Source organism: Delphinus delphis, chromosome 9, assembly GCF_949987515.2.
Source record: "Delphinus delphis chromosome 9, mDelDel1.2, whole genome shotgun sequence".
NCBI lineage: Eukaryota > Metazoa > Chordata > Mammalia > Artiodactyla > Delphinidae > Delphinus > Delphinus delphis.
The window spans coordinates 59,295,083-59,311,767 of NC_082691.1; the positions used below are offsets into that span (position 1 = coordinate 59,295,083).

The 16,685-nt window shown below is 43.2% G+C and overlaps 2 protein-coding genes across 5 annotated transcripts in view; one reads left to right on the top strand and one right to left on the bottom strand.

The window, feature by feature from the left end:
* The window catches only part of TAX1BP1 (Tax1 binding protein 1), a 90,313-nt gene extending 86,456 nt beyond the window's left edge, over positions 1 to 3,857 (top strand). For 2 of the 3 annotated variants that reach the window (XM_060020651.1, XM_060020650.2), the window contains exons 17-19: positions 1,248 to 1,330; positions 1,950 to 2,105; positions 3,388 to 3,857. In XM_060020651.1, the coding sequence (XP_059876634.1) occupies positions 1,248 to 1,330; positions 1,950 to 2,105; positions 3,388 to 3,514 (366 nt within the window). In that variant the 3' untranslated portion in view covers positions 3,515 to 3,857. The remainder of the gene's footprint in view (positions 1 to 1,247; positions 1,331 to 1,949; positions 2,106 to 3,387) is intronic. The other variant, XM_060020652.2, reaches the window with a different exon arrangement.
* JAZF1 (JAZF zinc finger 1) overlaps positions 3,840 to 16,685 on the bottom strand; it is a 337,621-nt gene continuing 324,775 nt past the window's right edge. The window contains exons 4-6 of one of the 2 annotated variants that reach the window (XM_060020654.1): positions 11,948 to 12,117; positions 6,175 to 6,256; positions 3,840 to 4,587 (exon numbers count right to left, since the gene is read on the bottom strand). In XM_060020654.1, coding sequence (XP_059876637.1) covers positions 4,514 to 4,587; positions 6,175 to 6,256; positions 11,948 to 12,117 — 326 coding nt within the window. In that variant the 3' untranslated portion in view covers positions 3,840 to 4,513. Of the gene's footprint in view, positions 6,257 to 11,947; positions 12,118 to 16,685 lie in introns of both variants that reach the window. The other variant, XM_060020653.1, reaches the window with a different exon arrangement.

The following is a 16,685-nucleotide window of genomic DNA, read 5'->3' on the forward strand; positions in this document are numbered from 1 at the left end:
TTAGGTTATTGATCCTGTTTTTCTTTTGCCCAGTTATATCCTAAGGGAATCATGTAAACAAAAGTGTTTTCTCATGTGATGCACATGGGAAAAAAAAGTCTCTCACCTCCTTTTTTGAGCTTTTACGGGGGTGGGGGATAACTGTCAGAATAATAGCTAAGTTACCACGCCTTCCCTTACTGTTCCTTCCCCCCCCCCCCAAAAAAAATTCAATTTATCTTTTGTTTGGTCACTTAAAATTTCACATCACATACACTTTTTTGGAACCTCTTCCTATGACAGACCTGACTTATGAGCCTATTAATAGTTCTGGGGCAATCATGACTACCCAGCAACATAAGGACTTTAATCAGTGCCTCTTCCACCTGTTGTGTGCTGTTAGTTCATGACATGAGAGAAGCTAACAGACTGCTTAGGGGAAGAAAGCAAATGGGCACTTCAGATGATGTGGCTGCTTTGGATATGAAGTGACAGTCTGTGCTTGGATATTGATGTAGCAGCAGTGTGCAAATCTATAAAAAGTGACTAGAGGGATGCAGGCATGGAAATTCAAACCAGCATTTTCTTTCAGATTCAGACTCAGATTTACAGGGTTTTAGGAGTCTTCCTTGATAATGTTAATCAGATATTTAAATTTGAATCTGATTGTTTTACATTAGGGTTTTTGAGGCCTGTAGTTTGGTGCATTGCTTCACTTTAACATGGTTTTCCAGTTGGGTTTGCTTGTGTATTTGCCCCAAAACATACACACACACACAGAGTTTTCCTTTATTTATAATTTCTACGTATTGTGCAGTGGGTATATATTATCAAAGAAGATCCTGCCTATCTTACAGATTAATAGTCATTAAATGAGAATAAAAGGAAAAATAATGCAGTCTTAAGATTTTTATGAAAGTGGTCACCCAGTGTATGGAATGAAAAGTCGGTAAAGTTACCTACATATCGGTCAAAAAAGTCTATTGATCTCTACTTCATTCACACACACAGGTGTAGTATACTCTCCATTCCACTGAATACTGCTTTTTATTTCAAGGTATGACTTAGTCCATAGTGAAATACTCTCGAAAAAACAAAAAGTTACTTTCAAACATGTTTACATGAAAATCTAATTTAATGATAATAGAAGTAAATTTCTAAAAGTGTAATCTTATTTCCTTTATACGGTGCTTGATTGAATTAATTAATTGAGGAACTTCTATTTGGTTTCACTTTTCTCAAAAGTTGCACAATTATTGTTTGCCTAGGAAGATGAGAATGTGCCCACTGCCCCTGATCCTCCAAGTCAGCATTTACGTGGCCATGGAACAGGCTTTTGCTTTGATCCCAGGTAATTTTTCTCTTTCCTGTGTACAATTGGGATTACCTGTGGCTCTCAACGTATGGTCCTTGAAAATTTGCTAGAAATGCATATGGTCCAGGGCCCTAACTCAGATCTTGTTGAACCCCAAATCCTTGCTGTAGGGCCCAGCAGTACACGTCTCAGCATGCCTCCAGGTGGTTCTGATGCGCACCGTACCTGGAGGACCAGTGCTGTAAACACCTTTAGTTGTTAAACTGAATGAACACTGTTGGGAAGCTACAAGTTGTATGAATCTTTATAGTTTTACGAAAGGCATATTTTGTTAAAAATTGAAGAATTCTTGTCACTGAGCCTCATTTCACATAATGTGATTGTATTTTTTGGATTTTGATGAGAAAAAGATTTTCTTTGTCAATCTAATCGTAAAACTAAAATTAGAGGCTTTACAAATGGTTTACACAGTTGTCAATAGCAAGCTTTTAGGAGCAGAAAAAGAGGTTCCTGGCGTAACTGAAGAGTTTCAAGGTAAGTGTTAGTATGCATATCAGCTTAACTAGATAAATGTAACCTCACTGTATCTGAAGGTTACTGCTGTTAAAAATCTGTTTATTAGAAATAGGTAATTCTTTCATTTTATTTCCTCAAGCTTTGATGTTCAGAAGAAATGTCCACTCTGTGAATTAATGTTCCCTCCCAACTACGATCAGAGCAAATTTGAAGAACATGTTGAAAGTCACTGGAAGGTGTGCCCAATGTGCAGCGAGCAGTTCCCTCCTGACTATGACCAGCAGGGGTTTGAAAGGCATGTACAAACCCATTTTGATCAGAATGTTTTAAATTTTGACTAGTTAATTTTTATTAGGAGTTAATAATACAGTTCGGCAGTTGGGAAAAAAACACACCTCAGACCACTAAGGAGACCACAAGGTGTCACTTTCATGTACCCTCTATTGCACTTTTCTGACCAAGAGCTACTTTGAGTTTGGTGTTACGTAGTGTCAGGGTCAGTCCTTGGTTTATCACTTATCAATAAATATAATTTTAACCTCTGTTAATCTTACCTGCTTAAGAAGTTCTTGTGTATTTGTATCTTTATTTATTCCCCATTTTGAAAAATTATATGAATGAAGGAAACGGATTATTTTAACGTTACCACACTGAAAAAATAGGTATGTATAGTGTGTTATTTAGCAGAATATTTACACATCTCTGTTGACCTTGTTGATTGAGCATGACTACTAAAAGTTATGTAACACAAAGAATTTATCATAAGTCTTGCAAAGTTATTCTTTTGAATACAGAAACTTCATAATTTAGCCCATGAAATATTTTTTTTAACCCTCTTTAGAAGGGGAGCTGCATGTAGAATGAGATCACATGCTTCCAAGATAGCAAATATCCTTTTTATATTTGAAATGTTTGCTTTAGGAATTAATAGAATGCATATTTTGCTAATTTTATGACTAAAAAATTTTAGAATATCTGATTATTTTTAAGCCATCTTAAAGTTGTATTTCTATCTGATGGGGAAGTGGAACAAGATATGTCAGTGTAATTGTTTCATATTAAATGATCTACTAAACAGTGATGGTTGTGGCATAAAAATCACAGAAAATTTATGTCTTTTTTCACATTTTCTTGATGAGTATAACTTTGAAAAAATGTTCTCAGTAAGTGATTAAATATGTAATGCATAAACCCAAATCAAACTATCGTGTTCGTTATGACTCTGCTGTATATAGTATTCATTAACATTAAAGTAGACACATTTTTAGAAGTGTGTAATTTCATTGTCAAATTTATTTGTGATAGTTTTTCATTAAGTCTAGCATCTTGAATGTCTTTTTGGTCTGGGTCACTAAAAAAATTTTCTGAACTACAGTCCTTTCCCCTTTTAGAATATGAATGTTAAGGATTTAAAGTACTGACTTTTTGATTTTGCTGTTTTTGTGGTTATCAAAATATTTAAGCTTGTCTTAAGCAAACTAGCTATCTAAGATGTTAACTTAATATTCAGTGTAGTGGCATTTTGGGGTACTATATGTGAACCGCATATACACCATCTCACTTGTATTTGTTTCTAGGAGCAGAATTCATGTATCGTTGGAATCCTTTAAAAGGTGTGAGTCTAGGGCAAAACAGTATTGGGCAGTCAGATATCAGGACATGGCAGACCTGGGATGCAGCGGTAATGAAGACTCCATGTTTTAAGCTTCTGGATAGGTTATATGCTAAGCAGAATATATTCAGGTAAAATATGTTCAATGATACGAACATTTTTGTTCCATCAGTTAATAATTATGGACCATACTAACCTAAAAGTATCCTTTGAATATTATAGTGCTACTACCAGTGAAATGAAATTGTTCATCATACTAACCTAGGCAAAACATTGATGAAATCTACATGTCAGCTGAATTCTGCCCCCACCCAAAAAAGGCAGCCTTAGAACAAGGTACTGAATGGATATATTCGTTTCTGTGGCAAACTTGATACTGGTCTTTATAATGGATGCTAATGAAAATAAAGAGCCATGTTTATTTTGGGTCAGAGGCAGTTTATTTTAAATGTGATTTCATTTACATTTATAAGCAGCTTTTCTTGACAGCAATTTTGTTTCATTAAGTTGCCTTCAGTTCTAAAACAAACCTCTGTTGCTTTCAAACTTAAATGTGCTCTGTCCTGAACAAAACATATGAAAATATAATTTAAAGCACAGTTTTCACAGACACAGTACAATACATTCACTATACACGGTATAACAAAATATTCCCATCCTTACCTGTTTAGTAATACTGTCACAATGAATAAGTAAATAGAAACTGGAAATTTTTATAGTTGAAAGAAATTTAACATGCACAATGACTATTTTATGACTGTTTAGCTGTTGAACTACTGATCCAGCCTACAGTTTCTTGCACTAGAAGGAGCGAAGCTAAATAATAATTGCTGGCCTAAAAAAAAATTTGGTCAATTCTAGGTAGATATGAAATAGCCAAGTAGGGCCTTCTTATGCACCAACTGGTAGCTTCTCATGTCTGTATCACCCTTTAAAAGATAAAGGATAACACTGTATATTCAGGACCAAGACTACTCTTCAGAGATCTGAGGACATTTTTAGCGGGTAGTGTCTTTATAAATAACTTTTAAATCCCTCATTATGAGGGATTCACAATTTAAGAGTGTATTAATAGAAGCTTACCCATCTGGCTAACAGAATTGTCTTCCTTTCAAAACGTCTGAAAAACTGAGGAGGGAGGAACACCTGCTTTCCATCTGTAAGACTTTCAACAAATGGAAACACGGGAAGAAAGTTATTTTACAAGCATTTCGAGTTTGATTTTCGTCAGTTTTGTGGGCAGTTAGCCATCTCAAAGCAATTTTTATTGCATAATTAGGCAATTGGTAAACTCATGTTTAAGGAATAGCACTTGGGAGAAATGAACACTCAAGGCATGATGGTACTGTTGGTAAGAAAAACGTTAGGAATGGTCCAGACGTAGGTTATACTCTAATGGGTCACGTATTAGTCACTGACCACCTGCTGCAAGAAGCACTTACCTGTCAATAAGGCTCAATTTCATATTTCAGCAAAATGTCTTACAAAGCTAAACAGACATTTCCAGTGGGAATACAGACATCTACAATGTGATGGAAAAAGTGCCTTTAAAAAAAGTCTGGAAACACAATGAGCATGAGGAGGCAACAGGGGTCTTAACAAGATGCTCCTCTTTGAAACGCGCTTGGCATTTTAATTCTTATCTGCAACCCGCAGGTTGTTAGGGCAGTGGTTGCAAGAACTGGCAACACATAAAACATCACATCTGTTGGCAATAGAGAACGACAAAGTGCTTTAAAACTTCACCTAAAGATGAAGATAGAACTAAATTTCACACACACAAAATTTGCACTTAAGTATTTCAAAGTGTTTCCTAACAGATTTCAGGGGAAAGTATTTGAGGGGAAAGTATTTCACTAAACTGGTATCTTGGTCCACCGACATCAATAGGCATAAATTGAATCCCTTGCACCTAGCAGGCACTCAATGACTGTGTGTTAATGAGTGAACTGAATAGACTTTTTGTACAAAAATGCCATTTGTAACACTAAAATGATTGGTAAGTCACATGGCAAGATTTTCAGCTTTTTAAAGGTCTAAAGGATTTGCAAGATAATATAAAACACAGAAAGCACACCTTTTATGCATGTTATTTAAATATGAAAATATTTTTAGCATATTATGTTAAACATTCTTTCTTATTTATATTTCCGTTACCTAAAGTCTTTCTAGTCACAGGTACTAACTCACTCCATTATGTAAGGCATGGTAACCAGTTTGACAGTGAAGGTATTATTTTGGTTTTGAACACAATGAGTTGATGTGTTGAAAAACTTCAACCAATCACATTATAATCTTGGGGGAAAAACCCTCAGTGCTAGCCCCTCCTCCCCCGCAAATGATATCACTGCAACACAGCTAAACGATACACAACATGCCCTCAATTTCTGTCTTGTTTTGGGGGAAATGTGCTGAAAAACCTAGAGCTTTGTTTAGCACCTTATATCAAAGTAATGAAAATGGGTATGATGATTACATGTGCAAATGTACAAAATCATTAACTCTACAAAGATACATCATTCCAAAATTACAGAAAAAACTTAAAGCATGCATTTATTCTTTAAAGGGTTGCTGAATGCTTCCCCTGAAAAAAGGTGGCTGTTTTCAAAATCAGCAACTGCTGGTGAGGATTTCTTGGCACAGTTATGACCAGCATGTTACTGCTGCATCTTCCTGATAATGTCGGCCGACACCGGGGGATGGAAATTGATTGTGTGGTGCCGCAGGCCCTGAGCTGTCTTGTAACTCTTACCACAACGACACTTGAATGGTTTGCGGACACGAATCTGTGTTCTGTGGCCATTCTTAGCATGGTACTTTATGCCATTCACATTCTGTGGAGAGGACAAAAATATCACCTATTAGACGGAGTCACACAGTGTCAGATGGCGGGGAAAACCTCAGTGCAGGTCTGACTGCAACTGGACAGCTCCTGGATGGCAGCTGTAGACAGAACAGGCTTTTTCGCGAACTCGCAGTCGTGTGTTAATCGTGGGCGGTGCAGACTAGGTCATGTACACAGCTCACCCAAGGCAATTTCAAACACACCTCAGTTACCCTGAAAGTACTGACTTCTGACTTTTACATAAAATACGTATTTAAGACCCAGACTTTTAAAGAGGCACAGCTCCCTCTGAATCTTGTTTCTACTCTGAAGAATGTTAACGATGAAAAATTACATACAAATATCCTCAAGATGGCCCCGAAAAGAATCTAAAGAAAGAAAACATAGGTTAGGGTAATGAAGTTCAAGACGTGTATAAATTCTTCATTTGGAAACTCAGCTTATGTCTTGCTCCCAGCCAACCATGATAACCGCTACCTTATGTAGGGATTTTTGGTCCATTTTCTACTCTGCTTTAAGCCAGTATCTGTGCCCAAATCTTGCCCCAGCACTGTTGTGTGTGTTAAATAAACACCTATGGGCAGACAAGGCCCTACTTTTTATTTATGTATTATTCCAAACATACAGTGAACTTTAAAAATGTTAGGTTATTAAAGCCTCAGCAACAGAGAAGTTCCAAACTTCAAATTGGCCTACAAATCCTAAATGATAACATGAAATAACAAAATGCTTTCTGGATTTCTATCAATTGGTTTTGCTAGCTCACTTGCATATTCTATTTAAGACGTCATGCCTAGAATCACGCTACAGATTCAACCAAGTTAGTTTTGCTTATCCCAATTACATGGTGAGTAAACAGGCTCAGGACACTGAGTAAACTGATGGAAGATTTAAGTAAGAATAAATGGCAGAAGTGATGCTAGAGCATAGGTCTTAATTTCCAAGCCAGCTACTGTCAGACTGAGGAGTAAGGGAAAAGAGAAGATAGGAAGTTGTTGAGTACAGATCACCAGAAGAGTGGACTGTTTTCTAAAGTATTATCTGAATCTAGGCCCACTGAGGCCAGTCCTGTGCCCAACGAAAGGTTTCCAACATAGCCGTCTTCCACTTCGTAGGATGCCCTTATCGAGCTCCCAAAGAATAAGAACAAACTGCAGTTGTTTCATGAGCATCTAGCACCGTGCCTGGCACATAGTAGCTGCTCCACTAGTACCTGTGAATGAATGAATTTGTTAGAGCATGCCTCATTCTGGAAGAAATTGAGAGTTGCCATGAAACAAAGTATGTTCAGTGGTTATTACTATTTATATTTCCCTATTGGAGATTCACAGTGCACATTAATACTTTTCAAAAGTCCTATGGAAGAGAATCCTCTCGACTTTGTTGAACCCAGGGGTGACAAGGAGCAACCAGCTGTCTATGCTTTGAGTCTGAGGGCTGTCCAGTGAGTTGAACCACAAGGACAGACACGACTTCTTCCCTGAACGTCCAGCTGTTGGCCTTCTGCGCCTTCAGCCCTTGTCATCCCTGCATTAATCCCTGCCTGCAGGGCGACGAGGCACTTCACTGGTCTTCTAGAGGCATGCTGGGGAGTAGGAGGTTGCTGCGCTGGGATGTGGGGAGGGCAGTGACGGTGCAGAATCCGACCCATTAACAGAGATGGGTGGATACGCCCTGCCAGCCCCTTGCTGCTCCAACCATCCCACCAGGGGCCCAGGCACATGGGTAAAGAAGCCAACCTGTGTTATCTAGCCCCAGCTGGTACCCTACTGCAGCGGCATGAGAGACCCAGGTGAGAACCACCTAGCTGGAGCCAGGCAACAAAGATAAATATGAAAATATTTTTAGCATATTATGTTAAACATTCTTTCCCTCCTATGGGAGGGAGGGAGATGGGGAGGAAATAACTGTTTTATGATCATTAGAAAAAGACTGTCAACTTTCTAATAGTAACACTATGGTAGGAAGTCTCCTGACTCACAAATGCTTAATAATTTACATCTGCCTGCTTAATAATATTCCATTAGCTCAACAGATATTCACTGAGTACCTCAGTGAATGAAGGGTTACTAAAACATTCCTGTGGATGAAGCGCTACTAAAACATTTCATGTCCTCGCTTTCACCGGGAACTTGTTGCAAGATGGATCATTATAAATCCAGCTTACCCCTGTGCCCCAGTGCCACTCACGCCTTGTCAGAAAAGAGAGGAAACCAAAAATAATAAACATTTGAACAACAAACAAAAAGGCATATAGCAACTCCAACAGGACCAGGTCTTAGATATTCCATCCAGGCCCGAGTTCTTTGTTTGTTTTTTTTTTTTAAATAACTAATTAGGCGAGGGAAGGTTTGAAACCAGAAATTGCCAAAGCCCCCAGAAGCCACTCCAACATGAAACCAGATCTGGAGTTCACCAGGGGAAGGACACGCCCAGGGTTGAGTTGATTCCAACAGGTTCCGTGGTCAGTTCCCAGCTGGAATGTCAACACTGTGTTGTGCGTGGCTATGGCACTGACACATGTCAGCTTTATTACTCTGGAAAAATTAGGAAGCCAGTTGCATGTGTGGAAACACATGGCATTTCCAGGGTTGGCCAAAGAGCCTACAATAAACTACCTTACCATCTCTTTCTCTTTGTTGCTGTGATTTAAAATGTCCACAAGTGTCATGGGACAGCTTATCACAAATGTTAGTACAAGCTCTAATCAGACGTAAGATTTCCCCCATCTGTTCATTCACAGACAGCAATGGAAACTTCACTTTCTAAGACTTGAGGAGCTTAAAAAGCTTCACTGAAACTCCGAATTGCAGAGACCCTGAAATGAGTTTGGTCTTTCAAAAATATTAATAACAAAAATAAACAATGTCAGGCAACTTGAAAATGAAATACTTATTAAATCCTCTGGTCTCTGAAAGGGGGAAAGGGAATTAAGCTCCAATAGGACAAGGAAGGTCACTACAGTGAGAACTTTTCCTCATGCTGAGAACTTGATAACTACTGTCTTATTCAGTACTCAGGTTTTAAATAGAACTGACATTCAGGACTTTCCTGGTTGGGATAGTGGTTAAGAATCCACCTGCCAACGCAGGGGACACGGGTTCGAGCCCTGGTCCAGGAAGATCCCACATGCCGCGGAGCAACTAAGCCCGTGCGCCACAACTACTGAGCCCTGCGTGCCACAACTACTGAAGCCTGCACACCTAGAGCCTGTGCTCCGCAACAAGAGAAGCCACCGCAATGAGAAGCCCGCACACCGCAATGAAGAGTATCCTCCGCTCACTGCAACTAGAGAAAGCCTGTGCACAGCAACGAAGACCCAGCGCAGCCAAGAATAAATAAATAGATTAATTAATTAGAAAAAGAAAGAAAATGAGAGGTACTGAAGGAGAGCGGAGGGGAAGGGGGGCATTCTAGGCAGAAGAAATAACACGGGAAACAACTCGGAGACCTAGCTGTACTGCGGACCCTGCTCCCTTGCCCTACTCTGTATGAAGTCTGGGGAGTTAGATGCTCATCTTCTCCCAGTTCTGCAAATGCCAATGAAATGGTGAGAAGAGCTGATCCTCAGTCAGTGCCCAAGAGACTCATGGTTGAGAGACTCCCTGCCGACGGGGGCAGGGAATGAGACACATGTGAAGTCAGCCCTGGGCATGAACAAGATGGCAGCAGTTGTGGATTCTGCCCGACTCCACAGCACACCAAGCTCATTACGCCCTCCACTCACCAACACCCATTCCAACCATCACGCAGTAAATAAGATGAAATAATTATACCAGAGAACACCTGGTACACCCTGCGGCCAGTAACTTCCCAGCAGAAGGAGTTAGACTAAAACTGTAGGGAATATGACCACACTCATGTCAAGCACTTGGTCAGGAGAAGCAGTTATGCATTTGTTCCTGTCCCATGTGCACCGTTACGTGGCACTCTGGCTCAGAAAAGGAAACTCACACTTCCCTCATGGAAAGCAGGACCACTAATTGCCACCCATGTCGTTCACCAGTTAGTGGTACTGAAGCAGGCAGCCTCCGTAGCCCAAGGTTCACACAATTTTCTTTTGGCCTCAGATGGAGAAACAACACTGCAAAGGCCCCACCAACCTAGACACAGACAAACTGCAGGAGAGGAAACTGCTGGAAACTCAAGAAAAATAGAAGCCAAAGAATAATGACAAGAAAATAAAAATGACCAGGGGAAAAGGATGTAAAAAAGGAATGAAAGAGAGGTGGGAAAGACAGAGGGCCTCATCATAAAGGGTGTAGCTTATACCACCCCCCCCACCAGCTTTTTGGGGTTTTTTTCGGTCAGCTACAATCTGGGTCGTTACTTTGCTCTCTCTTTTAACATCGCTGATGTGCAAGACATCCTTTAGACAGTGTTTGGACCCTTGAGAGAAGGCAGCAAGACGGCAGAGCACAGAGGACCAGCTCTCATGAAGCATGGAGAGAAGGTGCATCTGGAGGTAGGCAGGGTACAAGGACAGCATCCCTGTCCAGCTTTCTCCACTTTGAAAGAAAGAAAGAAGGGAAAAATCTCTTTCTGCAAGCAGAGCTGTCCTCTGGACAAACTAGCTTGTCGAACGATTCCCCTGGGCTCCTGAGATAACAATTTTGTTGCTTTCTCACCCCTGCACCCACTTCCTCGCTGCCTTCTGATCCAGAGGAATGTACATGTGCACCTGGGGTACCCAGACAGCGCGTCAGGACACCCTGATGGGACCTCACATCTCCATCCTGGGGTTTTTCACTGTAGTTTAAACAAAGCACATCTGTGCTTCCCATGATAAAAATTTAACAGTATATAGATCAGGTGAAATCATGGGCAACTTACCTGTGATACATTTGGGTTTCATGCTTTTATATCAGAAGCAGGTATAAAAAGTATTGAAATAGATTTTTTTAGTGTTCAGAGACATACTGAAGAAGGAGCGATACGGGAAGCGCTTATGCTGCCATACACTTTTCAAGCCTTTCTTTAAAAACAGTCAGTCTGCTGGGGAAAGTAGCATCTCGTCAAATGCACCAGGTATGTTTTTGATTTTTACATTTCTATCTCACAGCTGGATTTTAAAGAACTGCCAACACCTCATGGGAAAGTTTGCAACTTTGTTTTTCGACATGCCCTCTGGACCCACACTTGAGTGCTGTGGGTGTCCTCACTGTTCTGTCCCTTTGAGTCTTCTTAGTAGAGAATTTGGCGCCCCCAGCTGCCCTGACACCCAGAGGCAGGCCTGAGAGACACAGGCTCTGCGCCGCCTACAGAGAGTTCATCGAAGCTACAGCGGGCGGGTTTGGTGAGAAAAATACCAAAGCCCCTTTTCTCTTTTCTCCCTTTTCAAGCAAGGGCTTCCTCAGCTGGAAGTAAATACCCTGCAGCGTTTTCCAAAAGGGCTCTGTGAACCGTCTGCAGAGCCGACCGCTGCGGAAGGTGTTCGGCAAATAAACAGGTGACGCATTTGATATTCTGACTGGTCTGACATGAATCTGAAGAATATCAAAGACATGATTCTCCCACCAAAAAAACTCTCTTTTGACGTACCGCTCCCACACAGGTCAGTGAAGGGGACAACACACCCAACGGCCAGAAACCAGGGACAGCACTGACCTGCGGGCAGCCTGGGCCCAGGCCTGGCTTTCCGGGGGGCCACCTACGCCAAGCGGGGTGGCACGTCTCTTACCTTGTACCTCTTCTTACAGCCGGGAACCGGGCAGGCGAAGGGCTTCTCCTCACCGCCGTTCATGCACATGGAGCTGAGGATGGCCTCGGAGCTGATGGCGCTCTCTGTGGTCCAGGACTCGTCGCTGTCCGACTCCTCGTAATCCACCTCCTCCTCATCGTACTCGCTGCCTGTGGGGCCAGAGGAGAAACACAAGGGCTGTCAGGACGCCCCGCACGGCGGCGGCTCCTGCTGCCCTGGGAGAGAGCGTCCAGGCGCCAAGGGGCTGCAAGTGCATCTAGTCCCCGGGACAGTCCTGGGGGCAACATATCTGCTTTCCCACGGGAGAGACCAGGGAAAGGGCTTCCCAGCGATTCATGGCGAGGAATGAGCTGTGCAAGAGCTTGGACGCAGTCTTCTGCGGGAAAGGTGATTGACCGCAAAGGTGCTGGGAAGGCTAAAACCAAAACTAACCAACTACGACAGACACACCCCTGCCCCAACACACACACGGACACGCACACACACGATATGCCTGACGTTACAATGGACAGAATTCTGTCCCCATAGTTTTATGCTTTATTGGCATGGTAAACACAAAATCTGTAGGAGGGGGTTACATTCTACACTTACTAGGTATTTACACTTCGGTGGGAATTAATTTCAGTTCTTTTTCTTTATAAGCTGAGCTGGGAAGACCATGAAGAAATTTAGAACTAAAAGGGTGTTACCCCAAGCTAGGGAGCAGGGGGACAGAAATGCCCAGAGCTCTGAGGACACAATGTCATCATCATCCTCAGAAGGCAGGTCCAGCTCCAGGAAGACCAAACGATTCCCTACGCACCTGTCCTCAGGGAATAGCACCTGCCTTTCAGCTACACAAAACCCTCCCTGGGAGGGAGGGCTGAGCCGTTGCAGCAGACAGCTCAGACAGACGAGGGGATTCCCTTGTATCCTGGTTAAGAGCTCTGCTCAGAACTGAATTAAAAATCTGCTGTGCTGACTTCTGCCCGGGACGGCAGGGATGGAGAACCACTTCAACAAGCAGCCCCTCTTTGCTCTTTCTTTAACGAGGTCCACAGCCGTTTATTTGGAGCTTTTGCACAATATAACCCTGAAGGACATAATTCTACAGATCATAAACAGTGTAAAATAATATGTTGACAAGTCCTAATGCATTTACAAGCCCCGTGGAATAAATAGGAATTACAGCACAACATCAATAAGAATTATATGGTAGCAATTACAGTTGTGAAATTCATCCCCCAGGTGTGAGGCTAAATTGCACCCGGGGCCTGCCTGGGTGCTCCACGGGGCTCCCCCTGCTACATCAATTATTTCAACACCAGATATTGGCATTTTTATTGGGTTTCATTTTAATAGGCATTAATAAGATTGTTTGAAGAGCCAGTTGAGCCAGGAACAAGGACGCCAGCCTCTGAGGCGAACACTTAAAAGGATCCAGGAAGGAAGGAAGGGACCTCAAGGTGAACGAGTGCCTCGTATGGTTCAGGCACACTGGCTGCATCAGCTCATTTAATCCTCTGGTGACCCTGTGAGGTGGGGTGTCACTTTCCTACACGAGAGGAAATGAGCCCTGTGAGGCTCGAGAGCTGCCGCATCCTCAATTAGCTAGTAAGGGAGTTACCTTTTCCCAGGTTGCCTCCCGGCCTCCAGTGCCGGCAGCTCTCTGGGGGTGGGGTGGGGTGTGTCTCTCTCAACCTCCATGTCGCTGGGCCTCCACCATCTACCGCTCAGAATTCAAAGCAGCCTGCTTTGAAGCCTGTTTAGAAACTCAGGCGGTACGGAAAAAACAATTTGACAAAAATGAGGCTCCCCGCTGCGCTTGGCTGGAGCCCCCAGAGACAAGAGACCCAGCTGGGAAGCGCTCGTAGGACACAGCACAGGGGTACCTGCTCTGCCGCGTCCCTCGGTCCATGAGCAAATCTGGAAACCTGTTTCTAAGTAGGGCACTGTTTAGGACGTTTTACTCTTAAACAAATGCCACATGCTGGTGTCCTTTAAATTGCTTGTTAGAAAACTATAAATACTATTTCGCAGAGCTCTTCCACCAGGACTTGAGAAAGTGAGGATGACTAATTTACCCATCTAACTGAGCTAATTTGTTAACCTGAATACCAGGAATCGCACAACGTTTACAACTGGGGGCAGCGCGAAAGCCTCAGACCAACCGAGGGCTTAATGAAGCCCAGCAGAAGATAAAACTGCAAAACTCTTCGGGATCAGAAGGGGCCAGGTCTGGGGGGTTAATGCTGTGGACACACTCGCCTGCAAACCATGCAGCATCCAGTCCCAAGTGGGGCAGGTAGGAGGACCACATGATCTACTGTCCGTGTCAGGATGCCTTTGCGAGTGAAAGCCAGCACGGGGACAACAGGCATACACAACTGGGCCCCACACACACACATCCTCGTCATCCGCACACCACAAGGTCCTTCGGGTGCTTTGTGAAACTGTCTCACCTGGATGGGGGTCGAGAAGGATCTGTTTCTATTTAGTTCTGTCCTATAACACAGCTGAGCGAGGCCCAACCCTGGGTTCATGACTTGGCTGGACATTGTCAGCTGAGTGACCAACCTACTTGGCCTCTACTTTCTCTTCTGTGAAATGGGAGGAAACAACTTCTTCCTTACAGTTGAAGGATTAGAATTAATGTTTATAAAGCACCTGGCACAGGAGGACCTGCACGTAGTAAGTGCTCAAAAAAACAGAAGACAGTATAATACTATTTTTGTAATAATACTATTTATAATATTACATGTAAAATAATACTATTTTTAGAAAGGCCTGTTGCGAAACCGAACAAAAAATAAGATAATTCTGATAGGTTTGGGCATCTCCACCAGAAAAAATACAAGAGGGATTCCATAACAAGAGAGGTGCTGTGCTGGCTGAGGACTGTTCGTGCAGATGCATCTACAGGGGCCAAGCTGGGAGCCCAGGCTGGGAGCCCCTGTGAGCCCTGGTGCTGCCACCGACAAACTGTGTGACCCCAGGCAAGTGATGTTACCTCTCTGAGTTTTAGAGTCCTCATCTGTAAAATGGGCTGATAACACTACTACCTCTTAAGGTTGCTGTGAGGAGCAACTGAGTTCCTGTTTTTAGAAGTATTTAGAACAATGATACATGGTAAGCATTAAAGAAGCATTTGGTAAATAAATAGGCAAAAGGTCACGTGAGCAGTTTACTTCATCCACTGTTCCCTCGCTTTCTCTTGAGGGTACTCACGTTTTAAAAACAGGAGTGGGGGGGGTCTACTGTTGCTTGTGTTCCTGTACCCCAAGTGCTACCCTGTCATCAAACAGGAGAAATGTCGCCAGCTGTGAGGCGGGTCCTGCAGCCACACGGCATCCTGCAGGTACAGGGGTTGCTATTGTCCCAGAAAGCCACACAAGCTCAGACGCTGGCATCCACTCGGTGCGCATATCTGGAAACCTTGCCAGCAGGGCCTGCAGTGCTCTGAAGAAAACAACCGAGGCCCCGAAACCTACTGCTCTTCCTCTCTTTTCACACATCTTTGAACCCTAGGAAATGCTAACCTGAAAGGAGTCATGGCTTTAGTTCAGAAACATGTGGGCCAACCCTCTCTGCTTTGTTTTATTCATGTCCTCATGCCTTTCGAAGGAGAAAAGTCAACCCCAACCTGGTTCATTTTCAATCTCTGCTTCACCTGCCATCTCAAAACTAACTTCTGAACGAAGGGATCTGCAGCGCTTGCCAGCCCTCTGCTAGAGATTTCCGCCCCCTGCCCCCCATTTAGGGAAAGCAGGATGGAGCGAGGCTGACTCTCCTAGCAGGGGTCTCCCAGCTTTTCGATCCTCTCCTACATCCCGGTCAATAAGAAATTGTGGGCACTGCCTCCCTGAGGGGGAGCGTGTGTGAATATACTGTTTATAAATGATATACATGTACTAACATATCACTATATAAAACAGATATGCAAATCAAAGGATGAGGATGAAATAGTTTAATAAATATATATATTAATACGAGAAATATTTTCCTTAGTAAGTGTAAAGATTTGATATCTCCTTCCTCCACCTCATAGATTGTCTTGCGCACCCACTTTGGAGCCCACTGCCCTCCAGGCCAGCTGGAGGGGTCAAACGGGCCCCATCACAGCCAGCTTTGAGGCTATCAGATATGATGAGCCTTTGGATTGTTCCAGGGGAGAGGTATGGCGCGTTAAGGATGGAAACGCTCATTCATTCACCCTGATCTTGAGTTAATGGGTGATCTCTGAGGCCCCGTGTGAGCCCCACCCTGTCAGCCTATCAGAGCGGGTGCTGGGCTCCAGCCACCAGACAGAGGGAGGATGCGGAATCAATTCAAGCTTCTAGTTCTGAGCGCCCATCACCCAGAATCCATAAAATGTTAATCGCCACATCAGTTTCTGAAGAAAAAAATTATAAGAAGTATTTCCTCTGTGTAAAAGAGGAAAAAGACCCCCAAACACCCTACCTGTAGTTGTAAGTAACTGGGGCAGGGAGGTGGGAGGAAAGCATGGGAGTCACAAGAAGAAATTTACCCCCCTGGGGCCCAGAACAGGTGTCTGGGGACAGGCTGGCAGGTGTCCTCCTAGCAAGCAGGGTTGGGGAACATTGAGTCGGTGAGTCGGAATTTTGCAACTAGAAGGAGAGGCGCTCCGCAGTCTATCCGGGCGGGCTCCCTTTCTCCAGGGCTACTGACTGGGGATTCTAGCAGGGAAAGACTACGCTGTGGTGAATACCGGTTCATC